Source organism: Seriola lalandi, unplaced genomic scaffold (assembly GCF_002814215.2).
Source record: "Seriola lalandi dorsalis isolate HSWRI2012SDOR001 ecotype SW California unplaced genomic scaffold, Sedor1 jcf7180002054816, whole genome shotgun sequence".
Classification (NCBI taxonomy): domain Eukaryota; kingdom Metazoa; phylum Chordata; class Actinopteri; order Carangiformes; family Carangidae; genus Seriola; species Seriola lalandi.
This window is the reverse complement of record NW_019525369.1, coordinates 464,591-490,284: the sequence shown is the minus strand read 5'-3', so window position 1 is coordinate 490,284 and position 25,694 is coordinate 464,591. Positions and strand designations below refer to the sequence as shown.

The 25,694-nt window shown below is 39.7% G+C and overlaps 3 protein-coding genes across 6 annotated transcripts in view; 1 reads left to right on the top strand and 2 right to left on the bottom strand.

Annotated features, from left to right (window-relative positions):
- Positions 1–1,052: 1,052 nt before the first annotated feature.
- On the bottom strand, positions 1,053–19,082 carry pigq (phosphatidylinositol glycan anchor biosynthesis, class Q). 2 transcript variants are annotated; one of them, XM_023426212.2, is made up of 14 exons: positions 18,973–19,082; positions 17,985–18,182; positions 17,523–17,709; positions 17,027–17,250; positions 15,548–15,744; positions 14,901–15,032; positions 14,441–14,561; positions 13,798–13,924; positions 13,511–13,664; positions 7,648–7,759; positions 7,425–7,505; positions 6,001–6,115; positions 5,610–5,671; positions 1,053–4,647 (listed from the first exon to the last, which is right to left on the bottom strand). In XM_023426212.2, the coding sequence occupies exons 2-14, from the start codon at positions 18,135–18,137 to the stop codon at positions 4,495–4,497; spliced, it is 1,818 nt and encodes a 605-aa protein (XP_023281980.1). In that variant the 5' UTR covers positions 18,138–18,182; positions 18,973–19,082; the 3' UTR covers positions 1,053–4,494. The 2 variants fall into 2 exon arrangements, with proteins under 2 accessions (XP_023281980.1, XP_087035409.1); XM_087179283.1 differs by having other exon boundaries at positions 17,985–18,206; positions 18,973–19,053.
- Positions 19,083–20,794: 1,712 nt separating this feature from the next.
- Positions 20,795–25,072, top strand: eef2kmt (eukaryotic elongation factor 2 lysine methyltransferase). 3 transcript variants are annotated; one of them, XM_023426178.2, is made up of 8 exons: positions 20,795–20,930; positions 21,905–21,967; positions 22,060–22,140; positions 22,370–22,468; positions 22,824–22,957; positions 23,408–23,652; positions 23,814–23,954; positions 24,935–25,072. In XM_023426178.2, the coding sequence occupies exons 1-8, from the start codon at positions 20,817–20,819 to the stop codon at positions 25,033–25,035; spliced, it is 978 nt and encodes a 325-aa protein (XP_023281946.1). In that variant the 5' UTR covers positions 20,795–20,816; the 3' UTR covers positions 25,036–25,072. The 3 variants fall into 3 exon arrangements, with proteins under 3 accessions (XP_023281946.1, XP_023281945.1, XP_087035416.1); XM_023426177.2 differs by having other exon boundaries at positions 22,367–22,468; XM_087179290.1 differs by having other exon boundaries at positions 22,367–22,468; positions 23,814–24,017.
- Positions 25,042–25,694, bottom strand: part of alg1 (ALG1 chitobiosyldiphosphodolichol beta-mannosyltransferase) — a 5,985-nt gene continuing 5,332 nt past the window's right edge. The window contains exon 13 of the mRNA XM_023426176.2: positions 25,042–25,506. Within this exon, the coding sequence (XP_023281944.1) occupies positions 25,372–25,506 (135 nt within the window). The 3' untranslated portion in view covers positions 25,042–25,371. The remainder of the gene's footprint in view (positions 25,507–25,694) is intronic.

Genomic DNA, 25,694 nt, shown 5'->3' with positions numbered 1-25,694 from the left:
GGGTTGGTTGGCTTGGCGGTTGAGACAGTGAAATAGTTGAAGATAGTGAAAGGATGGAGACTGAAGAGCCACAGGACAGGAGAAGACAACAGGGAGGCCACTATTGTATCACTCCTGGATGTAAAAATGAGTTTTACATAGTTAAAGCCAAGGACAAAACTGTCCATTTTCATAAACTGTACGTGACGATGATTGTACTTTTTAATGGACAGGAGATGATGTACTCCATGTGTTTCTGTTCCTTCTTTTTTTTTTCTTTAAGCTGAGTGCTTTTATTCTGACAAGCTTCTTAAAGGATAGTGTTTTTCCCCTTAATTGCTCTCTGGGTCATTAATGAGGAGGAGTCTTTATGGCAGTGTGCCAAATGATCCTAGTCTCCAGTGGCATGCTGGGACATCTGGACCTTAAAAGCTTAAAAACGTAATAACTCCTTGTAGCATCAAACTTTTATCTGCACGCACACTGACACTGCACAGGCATTAACCCACAAAACATGAACGATTTGATAAGCAATTACTGCACCATAAATAATTTGATATTTGCATTATTAAAAAAAGGAATTCAGAAATTCAATTGAGCATAGTCATCTCATTTTCAAGGTTTAAAGAGGTCTAAAGATGTAGCTTCACAAGCAAAATCATGTGCAAAATCCACATTTAAAGTTATAATGCAGTTTTTGCAGGACCAACACTGTCCCCTTTGTGTGAATGTCTGATCTTCTGTGGTCTAGGACAGATCAGTTTGGATTTATAATACTGTTGTGAAGATAAAAGAACAACCACAGGATCACTGAACACTGGATCCGTGTTCGCTGCAGCAGTGCAGTGATTGCACACTTTATGGTTCAGAGCTGCTAAAATAAATCCAATTAAATTTAACTACATTCATTCTGTTTAAATTAATTATTGATGGAGCAGCTCAATGTTTTGTCTCTTATTGATGTTGCAGATGAGATTAAATCATGTAAGACTGTCATGTTTTCTACTCCAGTTCATTCATTAGCTGTTTATGATCAGGAAAGCCTCATATAGAAAAGGATAGACATCAGAATATTCAATATGAATGAATTTTATTTAATGACAATGTGACAATTAAGACAGATGAATGGAGGATTAAATTAATAGAAACAAATAGAAACAAGTAATAAGCACATTTACCAATTCAACTGTTACAAATGACAAGTTGGTGTTAAGGATGCTAAAGGGCAGGGTGTAAAGATCTAAGTTAAATTAAATAGCAATAATTCACATTAAAAGCAAGACATCTACTCCAGAGTCAGATAAGAAGATTCATATCAGTTTCATCTCTGTGTATCTGGAGATAGGTCTAGGATGTGTTACATAATTAGTCTAAATAACCTTCCACCAGCTCCGAAGCTGTTTTATGCACGATTCACCAACAGACAACAAGACAAAGTTCAAACTGCTGGAGTGTTTCTTTAAACGAGATGACGAGCTGGTTCAGGTCGATTGTTCTACATAATCCAAGGGCAACATTTCAATAAAAAGAACATGATTAGGCACATAAATAAAAAACAAAAAGACTTGTCAGAGATGCTGACAAACTGGCCGAGAGCAGAATTAGATCATTTGCTTTACACCATAATGGTACTGCATGACCATTCATCCATATCAGTAACTCAATCTCAAGGGCCAAATCCATCTGCCAGAGTAAAATAGTTCCAGTACATGGAGGAAATATGGCAACATTTAAACCTAAAACACTAATCATTACATTTAGACTTATAAAGATTAAAAAATGTTGTATTTAAAAGAAATAAAAATATCAGTTTGTCCAGTTATTGTTTGAATTAGGCTCATACTAATACTTAAGCATATAAAATCTGAAGGATTAAAACTATCTACACAGTCAGTGCAGTTAATACATAAATACCTGATTTCTAAGGGGGATTCTGCCATGTTATTGGCAGGCCCAGGCTTTAAAGGAACAGTTCATCCATATATGAAAATACTGTCTCATCTACTAACCCTTGTTTCAGGTGTAGCTGCAGCTAGTTAGCATCTCACGTTCCCTCTAAACTCTCTCATAATCTGTTATAGTAAATTAAGTCAGACTGATAAAAGTTTAAAGCAAGACTATGTAACTTTTGGAAGAAGACATAACACCTTATTTCTTTTACAAATAAAATGTTGCAGACATAAGCAGTAAAAATCAACAGAAGTTTTGCTGTTAAACTTGTACTTGGTCTGGTATGACCAGTAGCTCATGTTGGGATACTTTAAGATGTTTAACAGACGACACTGAGTACTTTGTATTAACTTTCATACTCTATACTTAGTCTGTGAGCTTAGTGATTTGATGACTTTTACGTTCATTTAGCATCATCCCATTATTGTTACCTGTGGCCACAGTGACAACTGTTCAGCAAAAAAGTGTTTCAGAGTGTTGCTTAACCCAACTTGCTTTCTAAAAGCACTCTAAAAAGTTATAAGTTATTCATTTGTTGGATGGGACCAACAACAGACTGATCATTTAGGTGGAGCTAAAAATATTAAGCTTGGGTGGTGCTAGAGGAAAGGTCATCGGGTCTTTAAAATAGAAAAGGCTCCATTAATAAGCATAAATGTGCTCAGCATATTTCATGACAGTTTTAGATTATAAAATGTGGTTTTAGAGGAAGGAGTGTCTAAATTGGGGAGTGTTTATCCTCCGGGAAGCATGAATTACACTGAGTTGTTCTGGGTTTGATTCTTTGTAGTACGTCACTGGTGGTTTTCAGTGTGATGCTGCAGCTGCTGTTTTACTGGCTTCTGGCAGTTATAAACAGTTAGACCCTCATCTTCCACTGTCACATATATTACACTTCCCACCGACATACAGCACTGTGCAAAAGGTTTAAGCACTTCATATGTTTAGAATCTCATCCCATCACACAATCCCATAAGGTCCCAGATTCATTCTGGAGCAGGACAACGAGTCCAAACACACAGCCAGAGCCATAAAGAACTATCTTCATCATGGAGTCAGTCTGGGATCACATGAAGAGAAACAGACACTGAGACAGAAGAACTGAAGCATGTTCTCCAACCTACCTGACAAGTACCTGAAGAACTGAGCAGGTTTACTGAGGAGAACTGCTGATGGTTTAAAAAGGCAAAGGGGGGTCACAGCAAATCCTGATCTGATTTAGTCTTTTGTTTACTGCACTTTATATGATAGTAATTATTTTCTTACAGCATTTTTTTCCCCATAGGTGCTTAAAACCTTTGCACAGCACTGCTTATCTCATGGCACATATCCGTATACCACTGATTGCTGTGATATGTCTCTACTGTGTGTTACTCATACATGATTTGACATCAGAGTGGCAGTAACAATCGTCATGAGACAGTGGGGAACAGTTTCGATTAGTGCCACAAAAGAACGGTTTCCTGTGTCGTGTGTCGGATGAAGCAGCAACGTGCAAGTGGCATACCACTTAGAATCAACATTGAATCAAGAGTGAAACAGCAGCATCTGCCAGGGAAACAGGAGTGATGAAGCATGTTGTAGTCACACACAGCATCTGCATATCAGAATCAGCAAGGGCACATGACGCATAGTTTATAAATGCCATAAACCAGTAGAATGACAGCAGCATCACACAAACCGACAGTGACACACCACCCAGAATATTTTTAACCTAATGGTGGCACTAAATAAAAGATCAGAGGGTCGGCAAATGCAGCAGGGATTATCCTCTGGGGAACACGATACACTTACCAAATATACGGAGTTTTGAGCACAAACATCCAGAGTGCTAACGACAATACACAGACTACAAGCTGTGTGTTTGCTGGTTGAGTTTTCACTGACATTAAGGGGATAAAGCTAGGACGATATTCCTTTACAATAATTTCAAAATGTAAACTCACATTTCACATCTTATCTGCACATTTGAAGTTGAACTCTTTTTTATTATTAATCACCCGTTTTTTTTCCCCACACTTAAGACATATTAAGTAGTTGTTTTGGTCCCTTGGTGTTTTGTACTACAGTCAGAAAAGCACTGTTCACTTCATCTTACAGCTGCTTGCATCTAATGATGGAGTCTAATTTCTCACATGTGAATAAAAAGAAAATAGCTGACGTCACTTAAAGGGAATGTTTTTATAAAAAATAAAGGGTTTTGACCATTTACTGAAAGTCACTTTACGATCACAGCAGCACATGACTACTTGCTGTGTTTTAAGTTTGTGGCTGACACTGTTGAGCTCAGAAAACTACAAGAGTGGTGACTTGGCAGCATCACTCTCTCTGACGTTCTTCCCATCATACATGAAAGCAGCTCGACTCAGAGGTCTTTGTACCAGTTTCACCCTTGCTTCCCATTTCCTGTCCCTGCTCCATCTGTCTGTTTCAATCTCATTATTTATTCAGTCTCTTCCCTTTCCTCTGTTCCCTCATCTCTCCTATTCTTTCTCTTTCTCTCTCTCTCTCTCTCTCTCTCTCTCCCTCTCTCTCTCTCACTGTCACATTTCTGGCTGGTGTCTCTCAGTCTGCCTTGGTGGTTTTGTGTCTCCAGGGGTAAATCAGCTCCCCGACAAACAGTTTCTTGACCAATGCCGCCCACGAATCTTTTGGGTAGCAGCTGTAAGTGGGAGTGCGGTAGGTCTGAACCACTGTGCTGCACTTCAGAGGGTTGAGCTGAGGAGAAAAGCACAAAACAGCCTGACGATGAGAGAAAAAAGGCAAAACATTTAATACATACATCGTTTCATCGCATGCTGTGGTGGAAAAGTTATTTAAATAAAAACACAAGGGGAGGAGTACTCTGTTATAAAGAGACTTGGACTGGACATGGAAGAAAAAGTTTTAGTTTACAGGAAATAAAATGATCTATCTTTTGCAAAAAAAAAAAAAATTGTTATGACACAGCTGAAATGATCAGATGACTGTCAGGAACCAACATGTGCTGGTTTTCTTAGACATCCAAAAAACTGAATATCTTAGGTTTTTGGACAGTTGCACAGACAGAACAATTTAAATATGTCACACTGATCCCTGGAAAATGCTGATAGATAGATATTTGACTATTTTCTGACATTTTATAGATGAACAATGGATTGACTAATGGAGAAAATATCTGTCAGATTAAACAATAGGGCATGGGCCTATTAAAATAAACATTATTTTCTGAACTAGTTATGGGAATAAACATTTTGCTTTGCAGCAGCAACAAGGCTTTTGCCTGAATCTTTCAGAATAAAAGCATCATTTCCAACACTGACTGACCAGAAATCTTGTACAATTACTTTATCCTCCCTCTTTCATTTAAACTGTTACGACTTAGAAAATAAATACAGGTCATCAAAATTATCAATACTGCTCCTTTCACTGTTAATGCACAAGGCATACACTATGTCAAAATTGCATGAACTAAGAAGTTTCTTGATTTACTTCACTCCACAGTGTCAGGAAATGAAAGATTTTCTCCAGATGACTGAGATGAGAGGAAGGACTCACTTTCAAATAGTCATCAGCTGGAGGAGAATGGTCTTAAAAGTGGAGCTGAGTTTTTGGTAAGACCACTGAGGGTCTCAAGTGCTCTCTGAAACCAGCAAACCTTAAGTTTTAGATGTCGGAGGAAACAAAACGTGGCCTCTTACCTCCATCAGCAGGTGAAGGGCCGTCCCCGGCTCGTCACACAGCACCCTGAACTTTACACCCTCTGTAATTTACGTGACACACATCACTGAATAAGACTAAGTGTTCAACAATTCAACTGTGCACTGATCATTGCATCCATTCATCCGTCCAGATACACTTTAACACCCTGCATCATGTTGTTATCCATCTGTCCAATCATGTCCCACATCGCTTTAATATCATTTCCCTTCATTATTAAGCAGCAAAGTAGAAGAAACTGTGTTGACAGAATGGAGTTTAATATTGTTATAAATTAATGCACATAATTCCACTCAACTTTGATCTTGTTAGCTCGCTCTTCTGAACAGTATTAGACAAATAAAGTGGATAGACAATAAAAGGGTCAAGTACCTGCCAGTCTGTAGGACCGACAGATGCGGAGGCCCACAGCGAACAGAGGGAAGGAGTTGATGAAATCCACACTGAGGTGGAGGACGCCCTGGAAAAGCACCACCACCAGCCGCAACTGCACAACAAAAGGACACGTTGGGGTCAAAATCTAACCTATCCTTCTGGAGATGATCAGGGTTGAAGTCAGTTTGGTCTCGTTGTTTCGTTAAAAAACTGGATCTGGACCACTTAGAGTTGTGGATGGAAAAGAGTCCCAAAGTCTATTATTTGAACATGTTCCCAGTTAACACCTGAGCAGGCCAATTACATCAAGTAAACATCAAACATTCATTTCATGATGTGAAGTGAAACTCCACCCAGGATCTATTTATAACCATCAAACACACCCTGTGTATATTTAAAAAAGGCTGCAGAGTTTGTAACTGGCAGGAAACAGCAGCTGCTGTCAGTTTGAATTTATGTTGTTATGATGAGGATTGTGATTCCAATAGTGACATGTTGTCAAGATGTCACAATACAACAGCGAGCATGAAAATATTCGTAGGAATGACAGAGAAAAGAAAAATCTATGGTTAAGGTTTTCTGTCAGTTTTTCTGGCTCTGCAGCAGCAGAGTGATCCTGCCGACAGAGCTCTGACTGACACAGTGGTTTTTCCAGTCTGAAAAACAACCGTCAGTATACGTGCTCCAAAACCAGCATAGCACAGTCTCTCTGTGTGCTGGTTGGGCACAGTTTCCACTCCTTTACATTACAGCACATGCCACTTGTGCCGACCTGAATCTAGAGCCACAACTAACAATTATCTTTATCATCAACTAGAATTACAGCCTTGCGGTTAAATGCCTCTGCAAACCAGTCTGTTTATATCCATGTCTGTCCAGACTCATATGTAGTGACTTTGAAGGAATTTAATAAAAAGTAGGCTATTAAAGGTCCCACACTGTATAAAGTGAGACTTCAATGTGTTGTTTGATCATAAAGCAAGTCTAGGTTCTATATTAATACTGTAACAGGGTCAAAGTGCTCAGTCCACACAGAAATGCACACAGCCTGTATTCAGAAACAGCCTTAAAACCAGCCGTCAGGACTTCTGGAACTTTGTGATGTCACAGCAAAGCAGTCACCACTCTCAGTCATGCACCAAACCCCTCCCACCTGGAACACCATCCAACCTTGCAGGATTTAGTTTCTCTGAGTGTTTTACCTGAAATCTGCTATATTTTTATTGTATCACTCAGAAAACAGTCAGCCAATCAGAAGAGAGGCTCAGAGCCTCCTATCTATTGATTGGCTCACCGACCTGTTGTTACAAGAGCTCCAGAGAGAAGCCTGAGGGAGGAGATGGATCATCACTTCAAATAAAACACAGGAGAAGAAGAAAATATGGACCTTTAAAGTTTCTTCACCTGAGACTTGATCTTACCAGAGTGAAGACCAGGTAGTAGAGAGCTGTGGTGGGGAGCAGGAACAGCAGGATGGTGAACAGCAGCGTCCCAATGAAGAGCTGGAGCATCACAAACACAAGGACACTCACAGTAAACACATATAACTCTAAGAAAATGATTATAGTGCTTTGTTTGTTTGTGTGTGTGTGTGTGTGTGTGTGTGTGTGTGTGTGTGTGTGTGTGTGTGTGTGTGTGTGATACCTGGTCCAGGTCATAGGAGCAGGAGTCCACTCTCTGCCGCAGGACATTCCACTTCTTCCCTCTGAAGAGCCTCCAGAGAGACGAGAGGCCGTAGATCTTCATACAATACAACCTGACAGGGACACAGACACAGCTGATGACATCTTCGTTGAAAAACACACAACTTAAATACCTGTGTCCCCGCTGCACAGCAGGTGTGAATGGACGGAGGGGAGAAGGAGAGGAGGGGGCGAGGTCCGTTTGAATATTAGAGTCGGGTTATGTACTGGGAGAACTGCACCAGGCAGCAATAACAGTTTGCATCTGATGATTTATACATTTTGTCACGGCACTTTTAGCATATTGTTCTATTTTTTGTCTTTATTAGCAAGAATGGAATTTACAGAAGAGTTTCTTGCTTTGTTTAGACAATTCAGAGAAAAGGAGGAGGTACAGAAAATAAAAAAAAAACAGCCACACTGGATATGTTATCATTTCGTCTTAGAGTACTATGGCTCACTTTTAAGTAGGTATGGGTTCTGATAGTCAGTTCGGTTCAGGATCCAGCTCCTGGTCGTCAGAATACCTGGATTTCTCAAACCTTCTATCTCTCCTCTCTGCAATTGGCAAAGAGCAGCTGAAAACACATGCAGCAGCTTCTCGTTTTCAGCGACCGTTACTGTCACTGGTTAAAGTGACAGTAACAGCAGAGTAACATCAGCAGATGAGATCAGCTGGAGCTAATTCATGTTAATTCAGTGTTACAAACAAGTGTGTCTGTGTGTTAATGTGCTCTCTGCAGCTGCTGTCTGTAAAAGACACATCACTCTGTTACATCACTGTCTGATCACGTCGCACCAGTTTATCTGTGATTGTGATCAGATCAGTGTTTTCTGATCAACCTAATATCTGTGACTCAAGAGCTCCAGTATTTATTATTAGGCTACAGCTGTTCACTGAATGTGTCAGATATGTTTATTCAACATTTCATATCTTCAGCTGCTCAGCTCGTTTTCAGGCTGTGAACATTAAATAGTAGTGTAGTAGTGTCTCTTCTTCTCAGCCAATAAAAGTTGATCAGACATCTTTGTAGTTATTTTAACCTTTAGCAACTTACAGTGTTGCAGTGTAGGTGAACCCAGTAAGATTTGATAGGGGATTCAAAAGGATCCTGATTTGATAAGTGGATCTGATGCTGGATTTTAAGTCAATAAAATCCCCATCAAAACATTTAAGGCACACTGATCAACTGAGCATAAAACAGGAAGTCATCTCACTTAACCGTTAAAAAGCACATAAAAAAATCAAAAGGGGAAACAAAACAATAAAAAGAACTATGTAAACAGACCTGGACTGATCATCTAAAATGAGAATTAGTTACATAACTGTGTTTGATGTAATATCTTGTCTGTGGGGTTATTCTACCTTTTCTGGGCTGTTATTAACTGGAGACAATGAATAATAAATATAATTTTAAATTGTTCACAAAAGAATATCCATCAACTGTGACCTAAAAAAAATCTGCATCCGTTTTCAGAAACATTTATTAATCACATTCACATCATTAGAGAAGCTTCCTAAAGCTGATTCAGATGCGTTTTATTCTTTCTCTCTCCAGTGTCGACGGTTGGATTGTGATCACAGCAGGAGATATTTTTAGGTGCAGGCATACAGATTTAATAAGTGACTCCAACAAAGGGTCTCAGACTGAATCTAACACACACTTGCCCACAACCCAAGAGCTGTTGGAGCATAAATATGTAACAAGGAAAGTGGGTAATATTTCATTATGCACCACGGGCGAGAGAGCCGACCTATCTTTAGAGCAAATGCATAATTTAGTCACCCCTCTCTCCTCCAACACGCAGGACTATTATCAGTGTTCAGACTTCCATCACACCACAGAGATCTACAGCCATTACTCCTCCAGGTTTAAACAGAGCTGAGTGGAAATCAAACAAGGTGAGGCCACCTGAACGTCAAGAATTCAAGAATATTAAGATTTAAGAAGATCATCAGGCTTATAAATAAATAAATAAATAAAAGTCATTCTGTTCTATTATCCTTTAATCCCCAAAGAGTACTTTCCAGTGATGACATGTTGGGACTTGGCTTCACGTGTCCCAAAATGACATCAAATGACAGAAGATTAACATACAATATTATTTTAAACCATTAATCTGACAACATAACGATCCAGTGACATAGTTTAAACTATATTTAGGTTTTTCTCAGTTTAATGTTGCACTAGGAGATTTAAAAATTTAAATTCTCTCATGAGAAAAAAAGCCACTTTTGAGCTACTCTGTAAGACTATGTTCCACAATTTAGATTAAAAACAAGTCTAACATCTTACAGGCACGCTAGTGGCTCTGTGAGGCTTAACTTAAAAAAAATTTTAAAAAAAAGATACTTCTTTTTGGACAGTCAGTGCAGAGAGTAACAGAAAACGTGGGGAGAGAGAGGGGTGTGATATGCAACAAAGATCGCCCGGCTGAGAGCCACCTGGTCTTGGCATACAGGTGCTTTGAAACAGTCGCATGAGCATGCTAACATGCCCACAATAATAACGCTAACGTGTTAGCATTTAGCAGATACTACAGGATGTAATGTTTGCCATGGTGACCATTTTGCTAATTAGGACTAAAAACAACTTGAAAATGAAGCTGATGAGAATCATTAGCTCTACAGATCATCTAAGTTACAACAACACATTCCTGAGGAGGATGAACTTTCATGAGAATCCAACCAATAGATGCTGAGATATTTCACTCGGAACTGCAGATGTCAGCCTCCACCATGAGGCTGACATCTGCAGCTGGAGGAAAAGTGAGAGGATCATCAAAATCGCTAGGATTTATCATCTGGGAACCACAAATGTCTGTACAGAAGTTCATGGCAGTCCGTCTGATAGTTGAGATTGAATAGAGATATTTCATCTGGACCAAAGTGGTGACCAACAGGTGTTGTCATCTGAAGGACCCAGTGAAAAGTAAAAGACTATCTGATGAAAATCTACTGTTTAACCATGTTAACATCCATATGATGTTTTTTATATAATACAAGACATATGAATGAGTTTTTTCTTCCTTGAACTGCAGTGCACCAATGACAGTCTCATGAAAACAGATTCAGGGTTTCATACGTCACAAACTTAAGGAACCAATCCTGTCAATTCGTTGGGGCGGGGCTAAATAAACCTGAAACCTTGTCAGTACAGAGAGCAAGAGTTAGCATTAGCACAACCACTAACACTGTGTCAGCCACTGTCAGTTACAAGCTAACAAACAACATAATCAAATAAAAGATGCTAACTGCGCTAACCGTTCTGATCCGTCTGCTAGTCTCTGGTTCTGGTCTCAACAGACTCCTCATCTGAGTTTGGGTCAGACTGAGGCTCAAACATGTTTCCTCCTCTAACCATCTTGATACTCTCTGCTCTCTCACCTGTCCACCTGGAGCCAGCAGGTGCTGGGCGTGGCTCAAGGCCTGATCTGGATCTCTCAATGAGGAATTAAGAGCAGATGAGCTTCAGACCCAGTTTTCCATTTTTTGTCACTTTTTATGTGTGAACAAAATATGAATCGTAGCAGAGGATTTTTTTAGAGAGTTGAAAACATGTCTGAAGAGGTACTTTAAAATTATCTTTAGGTCCAATAAGCACCAGGACATGTTTAAATGTTTTATATTGAGCAACCAGATAACAGATGTTTCATAATGAACAGTTCGGAGCATCTTCACAATCTTCATCGTCTTTTATTGCCAACATTTAAATTATTCCAACGAGCAAACACGTCGAGAGCCGTGTGTGGATCAACTGAGGCAGACTGAAGGAAGAAATGACTAAATCATTTTTTTTTACAACCATCTGACTCAAACACAGATCCTGTTCTCACAGTCAGATCCAGGTGATTTACGTATGTGTCGTTACACTCGTTTGAATTACAGAGATAACAACAAAGCTTCTCTGCACTTTCTCTGTTAATAAACAACACAAATACTTTTCATGTATGCGTGACTCCATGTGTGTTTGAGTTGATGTGGGTGTGTTTCCTTGTTACGTTAAGATAAGGTTGCTTAGACTGATCAGGTCTGAAGCTTTTGTTTTGTTTTCCTCAGACTGCAAGAATCTAAATACACTGAAGTGCTGTAATGATCATTTCTGATATAATTAATACCCTCTATTAGTGGCAGGATCCGCATAAGGCAATAAAGTCACGTGGCTAATCTGTCATCGTAGTCCAACAAAAGAAATCCTAATAACTATTTGCTGAGTTGCTATGAAATTTATGATGAATAATTATCTCTAATTGTTTATCATCATCACTAGTAAACGATGCCTCCTACTGTCTCTGGTGACCTCCTGATCTTTTGTCTAACACCAAAATCAGCTGAAAATGTCCATATGTACACAAGAAAAAAAGGCAGATTATTTTCCATTTAGCACATTTACTCTCCTGGTACAGATGGAGGTCACTGAAATATTCACATTCAGGAAAGGGTCAGTTAGAAGCTATGATTTACTTTAAGTGTCTTTACTGGAGAAAAAAGTTTGGAAAAACTGCCCCCTGCTGGTGAATCACTAAAATCATTGGTGGGTCCCAGTTCAGCAGCTCACACTGTTTCGCAGCACTGCTTGAATGTCTGGTGTCTTCACACTGGGGACGTCAGTCAGCATTCAGACGAACAACAATGTTTTACAATATTTTTTTTATTGTAAATATTTTAGTTTATTGTTAAATTTTTCTATTTATATGTAAGATATCTGAGCTCCAGTACCTGCTTGTTTTGTCCTTGTTTAGATTTCTTTTCTTCTTACTATTTGTTTGTTTGTTGTTATGCACCAAAACACCAAAGCAAAGTCCTTGTATGTTGAAAACCAACTTGGTAATAAACCAGATTCTGATTCTGAGGAAATGCAGGCCCTGCCCGCAGTGGCAAAAAAATTAAATGCAAGACCTGATGACAGGTCAAAACAACATTTATCATTTAGCACGAATGCTCACCCAACTTTCAGCACACTTCACTATGTGTCTGTGTGATTCACTATAAGTTCAGGTTACACAACAATGAAAACTGTCAAACACAAAATCAACTTGATAAAACACACTTGAGATGAGAGGGTGTGTATGTGCTGATGCTGCCTGTAATGTGACCGACACATGACTGAGACCTTCCCAGTTTATCAGGGGCTTGTTTCACCAGATCTGCAACATGCAAGCTGCCATTTGCAATTTACTCTTGTTTTAATTATGAGATTTTTCACTAATCAAATAATCAAAAAAAAACAAAAAACACAATTCTGACCCATGCAAAGACAAAGAAGAACCCACCACACTCACACAGTCATCATCTCCTTGTGAGTGTCATGTTGTGAAATGGGATCTTGCCACCACCAGTGATAAGTGTGTAAGAGGTGTTGGCAAGTCACTTCAGTCAAACAGGTTCCAGAGCTGCATTTTCCTAAGCAGTGTAAATTTACTTCTGTTAGCTCATCAAGTAAAACAGACTGAAGCTCCCTGTGAAATTACTCTGGTGCACAGGTGACCTGACGGTTTAGGAGCAGACCACATGGGCGTAAAACGCTCTGAGCAGGTCTCTGGTTCGGCTCTGGTTCGGCCGGAACATTTACTTCACGTCACTCCTCTACTCTCTCTCCCACATTTCCTGTCTGTCTCCACTTTCACTGTCAAATAAAGGGCATAAAATGCCCCAAAATAACTTTAATTTAATTTAGTTATTATAATTACTGTGGTGCATTTAAGTGATTAAACTTCTAAGCTCTTTGCATTTATTAAGAGTTAGCAGCCACACAGAGAAGCTAAGCTACTTCTGAAACCAAAAACATTCAAGTCCCAAAATGAGGTCTGTGTCGAGGTCTCACCTGGCTCCGTAGACATAGAAGCAGTAGATATGGAAGGTGAGCAGTGCCACCATGTCAGAGAGCAGCGAGAGGGCAAAGGTCAGGCCCAGGCAGGCTGACAGGCCTCCGTACCAGAGGATCCCCTCGATGAAGGGAGACATCAGGTGGATGTAGCCTGGGAGGACAGATACAAGGGGACAGTCCTGTGAAGCCTCTAGGGGGCACCAGCAGCAAGTTTCCTCCTGTGTTCTGTGTTATTTCAGCCTGGACGTTTAAGGCCGTGAGTGTGTGTGCGCCTTGTGACTCACTGATCCACAGGTGAATGTGGTAGAGGAAGAAGCGGCCCAGAACCTGGTCCAGGGCCCGATTCATCTTCAGCCCTGCAGGAGCTCCCATCAGCCACTGCAGGAGCTCCTCCAGCTCTTTAGCCACATGCTGCAGGAAACCACAACAGGAAAGTAAAGGTGGGAAATGTGTTATCATTAAACTAAATCTGGTCAGTTAGAAATGACCTGATAACTTCTACTTGCACTGTGTCTTGTTGGTTCAGACACCAGTGAACATCTACAGTACGTAAGAGACAACAGCAGTTTGCTCCTTTAGTTTAGTTTGATGCTTCTCCAGATAGAAGAGATCAGGATGTTTAAAATCTTTTGTATGAAGACCAAAAGTGGCGAAAGTTTAAATTATTTTTAGACCCAGTATTTCAAGACTACAGCAGAAATATATCATTATTTTTGAAATAATAAATTATAGTTTTTTTTTATATTTTTGACACATTTGTACTTATTTTCTTGATGGCATGTGTGTGTCGTGGTCCGACATGTAACCTGCCGTCTATCTTCGCCAAGTCACGGCAAGAACATATGACTGCGATCACCGAACCTGACACAGTGATCATCTCAAAAGACATAAACATTTTAGAGTCTGACCAAACTAACACACACTTACATCTGCTGCAGGCACCAGTGTGTTTGCCAACATGGTGATGTGGTTGTCTCTGTAGAGCCACGAGATGAGCAACATGCCGAGAGCCACGTCCACCAGGAACGACACCAAGATGTTGGCTTTTCTACAGACAGAGGACATGAGGGTAAAAACAGAGTCACGTCTGTTTGTCCCCTGCACCTGGTCATACTGTCTTGGGGCTTTCTGTGGATATTCATGGACTCCCAAGGCTGATTCCCTCTGATCTCCTTGACCTTATGACCTTTCATATGACAAAACTGCCACCTGCACATAGTGTATATACACATACATATACACTGCACACATTTATACTCGCCAGAGGATAGACTTTTCCTTTTTTCTTTACTGTTACAAAATCATCAAAATCTATAAACAAGTTATAGTCGCAGCACCACATCTCCACATGAACAGAACGGTCATTTAACTTCCAGCACAAACTCGCCTCATAAACTGTGTGTGTCCGGCAGCAGGTTTGGGTGAGCTGAGCGTCCTCATGTGTTGGGTTCTGTAGCTCAGCTGGACACAGGTGGACAGTTTACTGGACAGGAAGCGGAGCGGGTACAGACTGAAGATCCTGCAGGTGAAATAAAACAATGACAATAATGACTCCACACCACAAAAGACAGTTTTAAGGGTCTTGTTTTCATAATCAGAGATTCAGAGCTCAGGTTTGACTCAGTCTCACGTCTTGAAACTTTAGATTCTGAAGCTTTCCAACTTAACAAATGTAAAATTCTGTAAAAACAACAAAACAAAACAATAAAATCTTCAGGAATCCCTGAAATTAAAGTTCTAGGATTTAATGTTTGTAATCAGAAACCTCACAATGTTTCTTTTGGCCATCAAGAACCGTCCAAACGTTCACTACAAGTGTGTGTTAGAATGTTACATTTCCTTTGAGGCTGCAGGTAACAATTATTTCCATTATAATTACCATTACTTTTAGTATTGTGAAAACTGATATTAAGATATTTCATTTGCAATCACCTTAGACAGAAAAGCAGCAAATCCACAAATGAGAATCTCAGAAAAGATAACATTTGTAATCTGGATTATGATTCAGCAATTATCAAAATAGTTGCCTCTCACCGGATATTACAGATCCACGTCCATAAGGACAGCAGCCAGCTGAGGAGCAGGCAGAGCGGGACAGACGCCTGTTTGAGCAGCTCCACGATGATGCTGGCCTCTCGACCCTCTGACTGCCAGTGCGTGGACTTCAGTGGCCCGTCGTCGTATTTGTCCAGGAAGAACAGAGGCTGGCTGTGGGCCACCGTCTGGAACATCTGGACGGGAGGAGAGGAAGAGATCACATCAACCTGCTGCCTGAGCCACAGTCACACTTTACTCTCTACATGCTCTGGACACATGTCCGTGCTGTACTAAAATCTTTCGTCTGCAGAAGTTGCTCTGGACCAAGGACACAAACGGAAGGAAGTTTTTGACTCATGTATTTTTATTCCTCCGCCCCGGCAACAGTCAGAGCTGGAAGCATATTATTTTTGGGTTGTCTGTACGTCCGTCCCATTCTCTCGACCTTGAAGGGAGAACGGAGGGAACTTCTTCAAATTTTGCACAAACATTCACTTGGACTCAAGGACAAACTGATTAGATATTGGTGGTTAAAGGTCAAAGGTCAAGGTCAGTGTGACCTCAGAAAACACTTTTCAGCCATTACTCGAGACTTCAAGCAGAAATTATGAGAACATTTCACACAAATGGTTCATACTCTGGATAAACAGGGATGTAACCTGAAACTAGCCTGAGTGAAGGAGGCAGACAACCACAAGGAGGTAATTCTAGTTTTTCTTGGTATGTCTAAAACAATAACTAAAATGACTGTTGATGCAGACAACCAGGTTACAACTAGGAAGCTAAACACTAGATATAAATCAATCAAATGGGAATCGGAGCTAAATATTAAAATTTTTGAACACCAGCCCAAGAGTACGGAGAGTTTTTGGCTGGAAGAATCAAAAAGCCCAGATTAAAAGCAAACAGGCAGCCAGGCTCTGTGGAGACCTGGGGACAAACCAGGCTCATGGTTTAAACTAAAGCCTGTCTGAGGTCAAAGGACATTATGGGAGATACCATTCCAGACTGTTCAGAGGAGACGGCACGAGGAAGAGACAGAAACCTGTTACAAAACCTGGTGTAAAGCCGACCCTCGAACAAAAAGCTGCTTGATGCTGTTCAGAAAATGCATTTGGTGGAAAAGCTTTTTATATGTTTCTAGAGTTAAAGCAAATATTTTTACACATAACCACATGTTGAAGTTATGCAACAGTGTAAATATGAAATAACTGGAAGTGAGAATCTGTAGAGATCTGACAATCTAGTAGAATAAAGTAATGGCACTTTCTGATGAGTACAATGATATTTTCATGCAGCGTTATTATTCTTTCCTTCAGGTTTTGCTTCAGAAAAAGACAAAATCGGAAGTCAGAAAAAATCATCACATTCTTCAGACCATCAGTCATGTCATTTTCACCTTTCATTCATTTTACTTACAAGATAATAGTCATAAAAAAAGAATTAAACTGAACCAGAGTTGCATCTATCTCGTACCTGTCTCAGCTCAGACGGTGGATCAGTTTTGGGGTCGGGAACCCCGTTCTCGATGGGGTGAAGCTGTGACAGCATCACCTTCCTCTGCTCGTAGTGGACAAAGATCACCTTCTCCTCCTCCTCCTCCTCCTCCTTGTCCTCCTCCTCACCTCCAGCCTCACCATCACTCTTCACATCCTCCTCATCCTTTTTCTTTGTTACCTTCTGCTGAGCTGCTCCTCCATCTGGCCATTACAAAGATTCATTCATTTGAACTCATGACTGATTTTTTTATTAAAAAACTGTGAACAGAAAATCCTCTTTGGGTTTTCAATGATTCACTACAGATAATAAACCAGAGTAATTGTATTTGAAATAAAGGAACTTGATGGAAAGTCTGCGATGGGACATAACCTGTAACTGGAGAAACTAGAATATATTAAATCTGACATTTCTGTCTGTCCGAAACTCCAGTACTACTTTAGAAACCCAATGAATATCAATGTGATGCTCTTACTCTGAGCTCGGTTGAGGATGTTGCAGGTGAAGCCTGTCTTGCCCATCTGGCGGCTGATCTGGAGCCAGCACTTCTGGGGGAAGATGGTGCTGAGGTCTCTGAGGAAACTCTCCATGCCCTCCTGACCATCTTTGGGTAAACTCCAGGAACCCAGCACCGACAGCTCCACCCCACTCTGAGCCTGCATCTGAGAGAAAATGATGGAGTAAGACTTTTTTTGTGTCTTCATGAAACTGATTTTGTTTTTAGTATCAGCATTTTTGATTTTGGATCATTTGTAAAAATTTTAACCGAGGTGATATGTCATCTCTGGCTACCATCTTTGTTTAGATTTGGTAACAGAGGTGCAATGTGAGAAACAGGTTAAAAATTATTTTTATGGTGCAGCAGACGAGCTATAAGGATATCAATCGGCAAGTTTAACCTGAGAGGACACAGAGGCCAGCCCGGCGCTGCACTCACCTGCTGGACGTACTGTTTGACCTGCCCGGGGATGAACGGGTAGTGGATGACCGCCAGCACCACGGCCGAGTCATGACCGGCAATCCAGCGGCCCACCAGCAGCCCGCTGTCCGCCCGGTTACAGCACTGTGGAAAGAAGATCTTCAGCACCATGATTTCACTGCTGCTCAGTGTTCAGCCTCCAGCAGCTCTGATGACCTGAGAGAGATGGAAAAAAAAAAACTCTACCAGGATTGGTACTTTTATTAAAGGTATAACAAGAGATTAATATAAAGTTTAATCAAATTTTTTTTTTTTTTGAAAATCACAATTTATTTTAAAGGAAATATTTTTGACAGAAATTGGCAATATTAACATGAAACGAGATGAAAAACAAGTAACTTGACTGTCTTGACTGAGTGTGTATTTGTACTTTGTTATGTTGTATTTGTGCAACTGCCACTTTGTTCCTGGATGTGAAACAAAACTTAAAGTAAAATTAAAGATGAATTGGACTAAAATAGATGATAACTTTTGTATGCCGAATGAGTGAGTGTATCCTTAATTTATATAAAAAATACTCGTGTGCGCAGAGTGTGTTTAGTGGTAAGCGCGACCACAGGAATAATACTAAATTTCCTAATCTTTATAGGGGGTTTGGAGAGCGAAGGGAATGTTACAGGCTTTTGCGGTTGGTGTCCTTTTCTTGCCCTTCAAATATTGAGTTTGGAGCGTGTTGTTGTGGCAACATACAAAGCCCGGGGCAGGATTACCATCGATTTCACTTGACAGCAACGTCAATTAGCAGGCCAGAACAAGAAAGTAGGTTAGCTGTAGTTAGCTGCCGAATACAATTGTGGGGAAAATTCCTGCTTCACGTTCACCAGACTCTTTTAACTAAATACGTTACAAATTAAATATAATTATCTCAATAAAGCTAAAGCAAACAGCGGAATCTGTGTAAGTCAATATGTACTAAAGATATGAGTGTAAAAAATACATCATTTACCTTCCTTATCACCGACGCAAGTTTTCACCTTCCATCAGTAGCGTCGAGTACAGATCAGCTATGTATAAACCGCCGCCATATTCTTTGTTGACAGTCCATTGCATAAAACGCTCCGGTGAGAAACACACGTTCGTTTGCGTTCCTCGTATCAAAACATTTATCCCTTTGAATTATATTCTATGTTTTACCATTTAAACTGGGAAATTTCAATTGGACAAGACCAATCATAAAAAATAAAAAAATAAAAAAATAATTCTTTTTTTTTTAAATTTTATACTTACTATATTATACTATTCGAATATAAAACCTTTTATGACTCTTTTAAATGTGACCAAATACCAATAAAAATCGAATATATATATATCTATAAATATTGGAAATAATATATAAATTAATAATAATATAAACAGAAAAAAACAAAGCATAGAATTATAAATCTGCAAGGGGATTATTTGAAATCAGTTTAATTGAATGAAATTCATTTGTACCACCAATGTGTATTGAATGCGTCCAAAAGAGGAGGGGATTTAAAATAAAATCAGCATTGCGTAAATAATATTTTACCCTCAGAATCAAATCTAACTTAATGCAGATCAAAGGAATATTATTATTCACATTTTTCTATCTACTCATTCATATTTCTTGCTATATAACAACACACAGTAATATGAACACCTAAAATAAATGATACCTTTATATTTAAGTCATCCTTTCCAAACCTTGAGTTCAGTTTTGTTGGACCAAACTTTCTGGCCTTTAGATTCATATAGTTATCTGATCCTCAACTTGTTTAGTATGTGTTTCATTTTCAAATAAGTCATAGTTTTATACTAGCGTTGCACACATAATGCCATAGCCAATAAATTTAAGAACAGAAACACATTATATCATAGTAATAATCTGCTTGTTACTCACCGATAAATGCTGACTCTGTGTGTCTGTGTGTTTGTATGTGTGTATATGTGTTTCTGTGTGTGTGTGTGTGTGTGTGTGTGTGTGTGTGCTGCTGCTGCTGCTGCTGTCAGAGTTGTGGGTTGAATGAGGAGTTGGCCCAACTGTAAAGAGATTTATCTCCTCCTGCAGTGACACAGCAAGAAAAGAGCGGGATGAAAACTTCCAACAGACTAAAAATAACAAAAATAATCTTCTCAGATTATCCACATCAAACCCTTTAAATCTAAAATTTCTGTCTACATGTACAGATGGTGTTGGGCAATAAAAAGAGATACTGTAGCTTTGTGCTGAACTTTTTCTTAATCATGTCTTTAAAAGCAAACAAAAAACATGATTAAAACATTGTAATTGTCTTTATTTCTTACAAAGATTTTAAAATCCTTAAAGTACTACTTGGCTTTGTGCGTTTTGGTATGTATTAATATTCGAATTTCATTGTAAATGAAATGAAATATTACTATTATATTTAAAGGTTACTCCAGCATTTTCTGCTTTTGAAAATAATCTGGAATCTTAATTTAAATTGGATAAATTAGAAAAAAACAATTGTCCAGTGTAATAGTCTTATAAGAGTTGGAACTGTACAATGGCAGTCAGAAAAAAATATCACGGGCACTCCGATTGTAGATGTGAAACTAAAAATCCTTTATTAATATATATATATATATATATATATATATATATATATATATATATATATATATGTATTTATATATATATAAATATATATTTTTTTTAAATATATTTTTTGTATGTTTTACACAGATACAACCGTTTGTTCGTTAATTAAAAACAAAACCCGTTAGAAAACTACACTACCCAGTAGCGCTAGCGAGAGATGATCGCGCTGGATTATGGGTAAGCAGGAAGTAAACAGACACACGTTGAAGATGGGGCATTCAGAGGAAAACTCGGACGAGATTAGAGTGAAAAAGATGGATATTTTAAAAGATTTCCAGGTGTTGTTTTTCTCTATGAGTCGTCTGCCTTCATTTCCCTGGACGGTGAGTATGACGCACCAAAAATGTGCCTGTTCGTGCTGCTGAGCTCGGCGGGAGATATGCTCACTGAGGACACATCTCACACAGTTAATACATATTATGTCAGAGTTCATTCAGAGCTGCAGGTCCTGCTCTGTTCTGGACCTGGAGTAAGTTTTTTTGTTTCTGAAACTGTAGAAATAACAGGTTGAAATTTAAAATACTAGAGGCTTGAATGTGCATCCAACAAGGTTTTCCTTGTTACAAAACCAAACAGTATGTCTTTGTTAAAATGCAGGGTGCTATACTTTAAAGGCTGCGCTAAAAAACTTCAAAATTCAAGAATGAATAATATATGTAATAAAAAATATTGAATTAAATCAATAAATCAATATTTATTTATGTTCTGACATGTAAATGAAATACATGTTTCTTGTATAAGCAACCATAAAAGGTTTTTGCCTGAGTTCTGTGGCCTTTTTCAAAACAAAATTAAAAAGTGCTTTACATAGTTTTCAGACAGAATTACAATATTAAGAGCTCGAAGTTAGGAAGTGAAATTAGACATTTAACATTAAATTCAAAATAATAGACTGAAATATTACAATATAAGATAAAAACAATAAAACAAACAATAAAAACAACAGTAGCCAAAAACTGTTCTATCAATTAAAGAAAGGTATTTTCTTTAAAGATACGTTTTAAGAAGTGATTTTAAAGATGTTCCTGATTCTACAAGTGTCCCAGAGCTGAGGGGTTTGATATTAAAAGCCTGGTTTCCTTCAGTCTTAAAACAGGACTCAAGAGCCTGAAGAGTCCTGCCCTGATGAAATATAATCCAGAATACTGAGAAAAATTTGAATTTTCTGATTTAAAATAGTCTTTCAGTTTTTAACACTGATGTGCTGTATTAGCCGGTTGGCCTCAGAAGCACTGAGTGTATTAAGGAGAATCACAACCATGTCATTATTTCTGACTGATCGTTTCTTCTGTTGCAGTTCCTCGAAAAAGACCTTCAAAGCAACAAATCAACAGAGTTCATTTCAGATATCCTGAAACAGGTGAGCAGCCTGCACACGGACCCCTCACTGTGCTGTAATCACAAAGCAGTTGTCACTGGAACTAACAGCCATGTGTCTTCATGTGTTTTCAGACGTGTCTTCACTCTCTGTGCAGGAAGTTTCCTCCATCACTCAGATACAGGCGACTGTTCCTCTCTGAGCTCATCAGACGGGTTGGTGCACTGTCACTTTGTCTCTGGACTTTCTAATATAAAGTTATCAGAGTTTTCAGTAACACCTATATCTTACAGGTTATTTCCTTCTATTTCATTGCAATGCATTCACCCCACTGTTTCATGACAGGTATTTCAGTGTTCAGTGTCTTCACCAGAGTCACAGCAGCATCACAACTGAAATCTCATCACAAAAATCCAACATGACTCTCTCCTCTCTCCTCAGCAGGAGGCTGCAGGCTGCGAGCCTCTGGACGAGCTGTACGATGCTCTGGCTGAGGTGGTGGGAGCTGAGGACTCCACCGAGTGCTACAAGAGCTACTTACTGGTACTAGACACACGCCACTCACTGCACTACAACAGGCTCTTTATGGCGGTGATGGCCGTCTTATTTGTTTTTAGCCACCTAAAAATTAAAGGTCGTTAAATGTATTTACTCAAAGAGTGAATCTTTCATCAGCCGCTCTTAAAGTAAAGACTATTATTTATGTTATTATCAAGAGACCAAAACCAACAGGGTGTTGGTTCATCTCTCAACACCTTCTGACTTCCCTCCTGTCTGTGGATCTCAGCTTCAAGCTCATTGGTTCCTACAGAAGACATAAAAACTCCTCATGAACAGGGCTGGGCAGTAATGAAGTACATTTACTTGAGTCAGTAACATCTGGCTTTGTGTCCTGCAGCCCTGTGGTGACGCTGTGAGTCTGTTGGAAAACGTTGCTCTGATCTCAGAGGGAACCACTGGTCTGGTGACCTGGGAGGCCGCGCTCTACCTGGCTGAGTGGGCCCTGGATCACAAGCAGGCCTTCACCGGCAGGTACCACCACCCCCAACAGCAAAGGAAGAGTCTGACATTTGCTTTTTTTTTTTCCGACAGTAAGATGAGAAGATCGATACCACTCACAAGTCTGTGTCTTTAATTATGAAGCTAAAGCCAACAGCCGCTTAGCTTAGCTTAGCATAAAGAGTGGAAGCAGGGGGAAACAGCTAGCCTGGCTCTGTCCAAAGGGAACAAAAATATAACATACATATATATATATATATATATATATATATATATATGTTATAATTTTGTGTTGCAGAGATGATGAAAATTAGCACAAAAAAGTCATCTCATGTCTGTTTTGACAGAAAGTTTGACAGAAAATGTCAAAACTGAATCCCTTCCCCCCCAAGATTCAAACCCCTCTTTCATATTTTTTTTCATATGAGTTGTTTAACTTTAACGGGGGCTGGGGATCTCTCCTCCTCTTCCTCCTGTCTGCAGGACGGTGCTGGAGCTGGGCAGCGGCGTGGGGTTGACCGGTATCACCGTCTGTCGCTCCTGCAGCCCGAACAGATTTGTCTTCAGCGACTGTCACCCCAGCGTCCTGCAGAAACTCAGAGCCAACGTCCAGCTGAACGGGCTGAGTGAGCAGACGAGTCCCACGGTCAGAGTGGAGGAACTGGACTGGACGGGGGTGACGGAGGAGCAGTTAAAAGAGATCGGGGCTGACACCGTCATCGCTGCAGGTCAGAGTTCAGTCTTTATTTCCTGTCTGATAGCAGCAGAGCGTGGGGATAAAGTAGCAGAAGCAGCTGCTCCGTTGAATATGAGTCCTGCACATCCATCAGGCCATCAGAAGGAAAGGTGCAGAACGAAACCACACAGATGTGAAATCCCTGTGTTCCAGATGTGGTGTATGATCCCGACATCGTGGGAAGTCTGGTGAAGCTGCTGTCCAGGATCCTGAGGTGTTCCTCCTCTCCTGAAGTCCTCATCTGCTCCACCATAAGGAACCCGGACACTTACAGCGGCTTCAAGCAGCAGCTGGGTGAGAGAGGGTTCGTTCTTTCAGACATGGAGGTGACATCCGGGTCCAGCTGCACACACATCTGTCAGAGTAAAATCAGTTGTTCTCTCAAATGAGTCTGAAGATTCTTTTGAAGTCTAAAATGTTGGAGAAAGTTGTATAGACAGACTGAAACCATGAGCAGCTTCTGACTCAGTGACAAACAAACTGCAGCAGGACACTCAAAGAGTTTGCATCAAAATTTAAAAACGTTAACATGGCGGCTATTTCCAATATGTGTAGACCCTGTTTATTTATATTTCAATCAGGAGAGACTCAGAATATTACAGTAGCAAAAAACTTTATTGCCGTGTGCAAAACAGAGGAATGAGAGGTGAAGAGTCTTTGGCGATTAGACCCCGCTGTGATGTCATCATATTGAAAAAGGGGGAAGATGCTGTGCGTCGAGTAGGAAAGTAGAAAGTATTTTTAAAGCATTATTGGTACCACTTCACTATAAGACTAACCTTATACAGGACTGATGAATGGTCTATAACATAGTTTATTAATTAAACACTTTATAAATCATTTATAAGCTGTTATAACACATTAGATAAAAAGGGCAACAGTGATCTGTTGTTTGCCGAATAGTGAGCCCACATTTCTCTGTACTGTTACGCCTCATATCTCATTAGTTACTGAGATTTCTTTGTTTCCTCCATCATCCAGCGTTTGTTCCTGCTGCTTCTTTTCGTTTGTTACTAACAATTCATCCTCTACTATAATGGATATGTCTTTATACGTGATATATCTTACCTGTGGAATAAAAGCAGAATTTGTTTCTAGTTTTAATTAAATTGGCCAAATACAATTTTCCACCTTCAATTCAGTTCTGTTCTTGTGTCAGTAAATCCAACCGCAGCCTTAGTGAACTGATTTATTACTCATTACTTCCTCCTGGTTGCTGTTAACTTGTTTGTTTTGTGACTTAATGAATTGACTGATTGTGTTTGTTGCGACAGGAAACGCAGGAATCAGCCACGACGTGATCACAGGACCCGTCAGCCACGTGTTTCCCTACAATAGGCTCTCCTCCATAGAGATGATTAAACTGTACAGATGACTCCACTGTCACAATAAAGATTTTATTTACAAATGTACATCGTATCAAAGTCTTTTATACATTCAAGTGCTCTGTAGAAAAACTAAAAAGTGGAATTCAAATTTTTGGACAAGTGAGAATTCCCAGTAAGAATCATCATCATCATCAACTGCTCTGACAGAATCCTTTACCCTCACACAAAGCTGTTATTCTAGACAGCTTCTAGACTTCCCTTCATCCCCCTGTTCAGAAGAATGACACTTCACTGCCAAGAATGAAGTTAAGGCAGAACATTTCTAATGTATTCTACTCTGAACTTTTTGGTGTTGATGCTTAAAAATCTGAATGTGTTTTTTTTTATCTGGGAGCAGTGAGGAGAGGCAGGACGTTCTGGTCCCAGTTGTCGTCCCAGCGCTGCCCTCTGCTGGTGCGAAGGTTCCTCCTGAACAAACCCAGTCTGCCTTCTGAGCTGGGAAACTCTGACAGGAGAGACTGGAAACACACAAACGCCAAAACAGATCAACACCAGTCTTTTATAAAGAAGCAGTGAAATCAGAGATTGTGTGGAGCTGTTAAATGATCAAAAGAAAACAACGGTGGCCTTTTAGAAACTTCTACTATGATATTCACTCAGTAGATTCCTTACTTGTATCATCATAGACCTAAATTACTTGGGGGGG

Coding starts and splice junctions, on each gene's coding strand:
- pigq (XM_023426212.2), bottom strand. CDS start 18,137: ATGGTGCTGAAGATCTTCTTTCCACAGTGCTGTAACCGGGCGGACAGC. Junction 15,033..15,547: donor ACGTGGATCTGTAATATCCG/GTGAGAGGCAAC, acceptor TTTCACCTGCAG/GATCTTCAGTCTGTACCCGC. Junction 5,672..6,000: donor TCGGTCCTACAGACTGGCAG/GTACTTGACCCT, acceptor CGTAAATTACAG/AGGGTGTAAAGTTCAGGGTG.
- eef2kmt (XM_023426177.2), top strand. CDS start 20,817: ATGGGGCATTCAGAGGAAAACTCGGACGAGATTAGAGTGAAAAAGATG. Junction 22,141..22,366: donor TCTCTGAGCTCATCAGACGG/GTTGGTGCACTG, acceptor CTCTCTCCTCAG/CAGGAGGCTGCAGGCTGCGA. Junction 22,469..22,823: donor GCTACAAGAGCTACTTACTG/GTACTAGACACA, acceptor TGTGTCCTGCAG/CCCTGTGGTGACGCTGTGAG.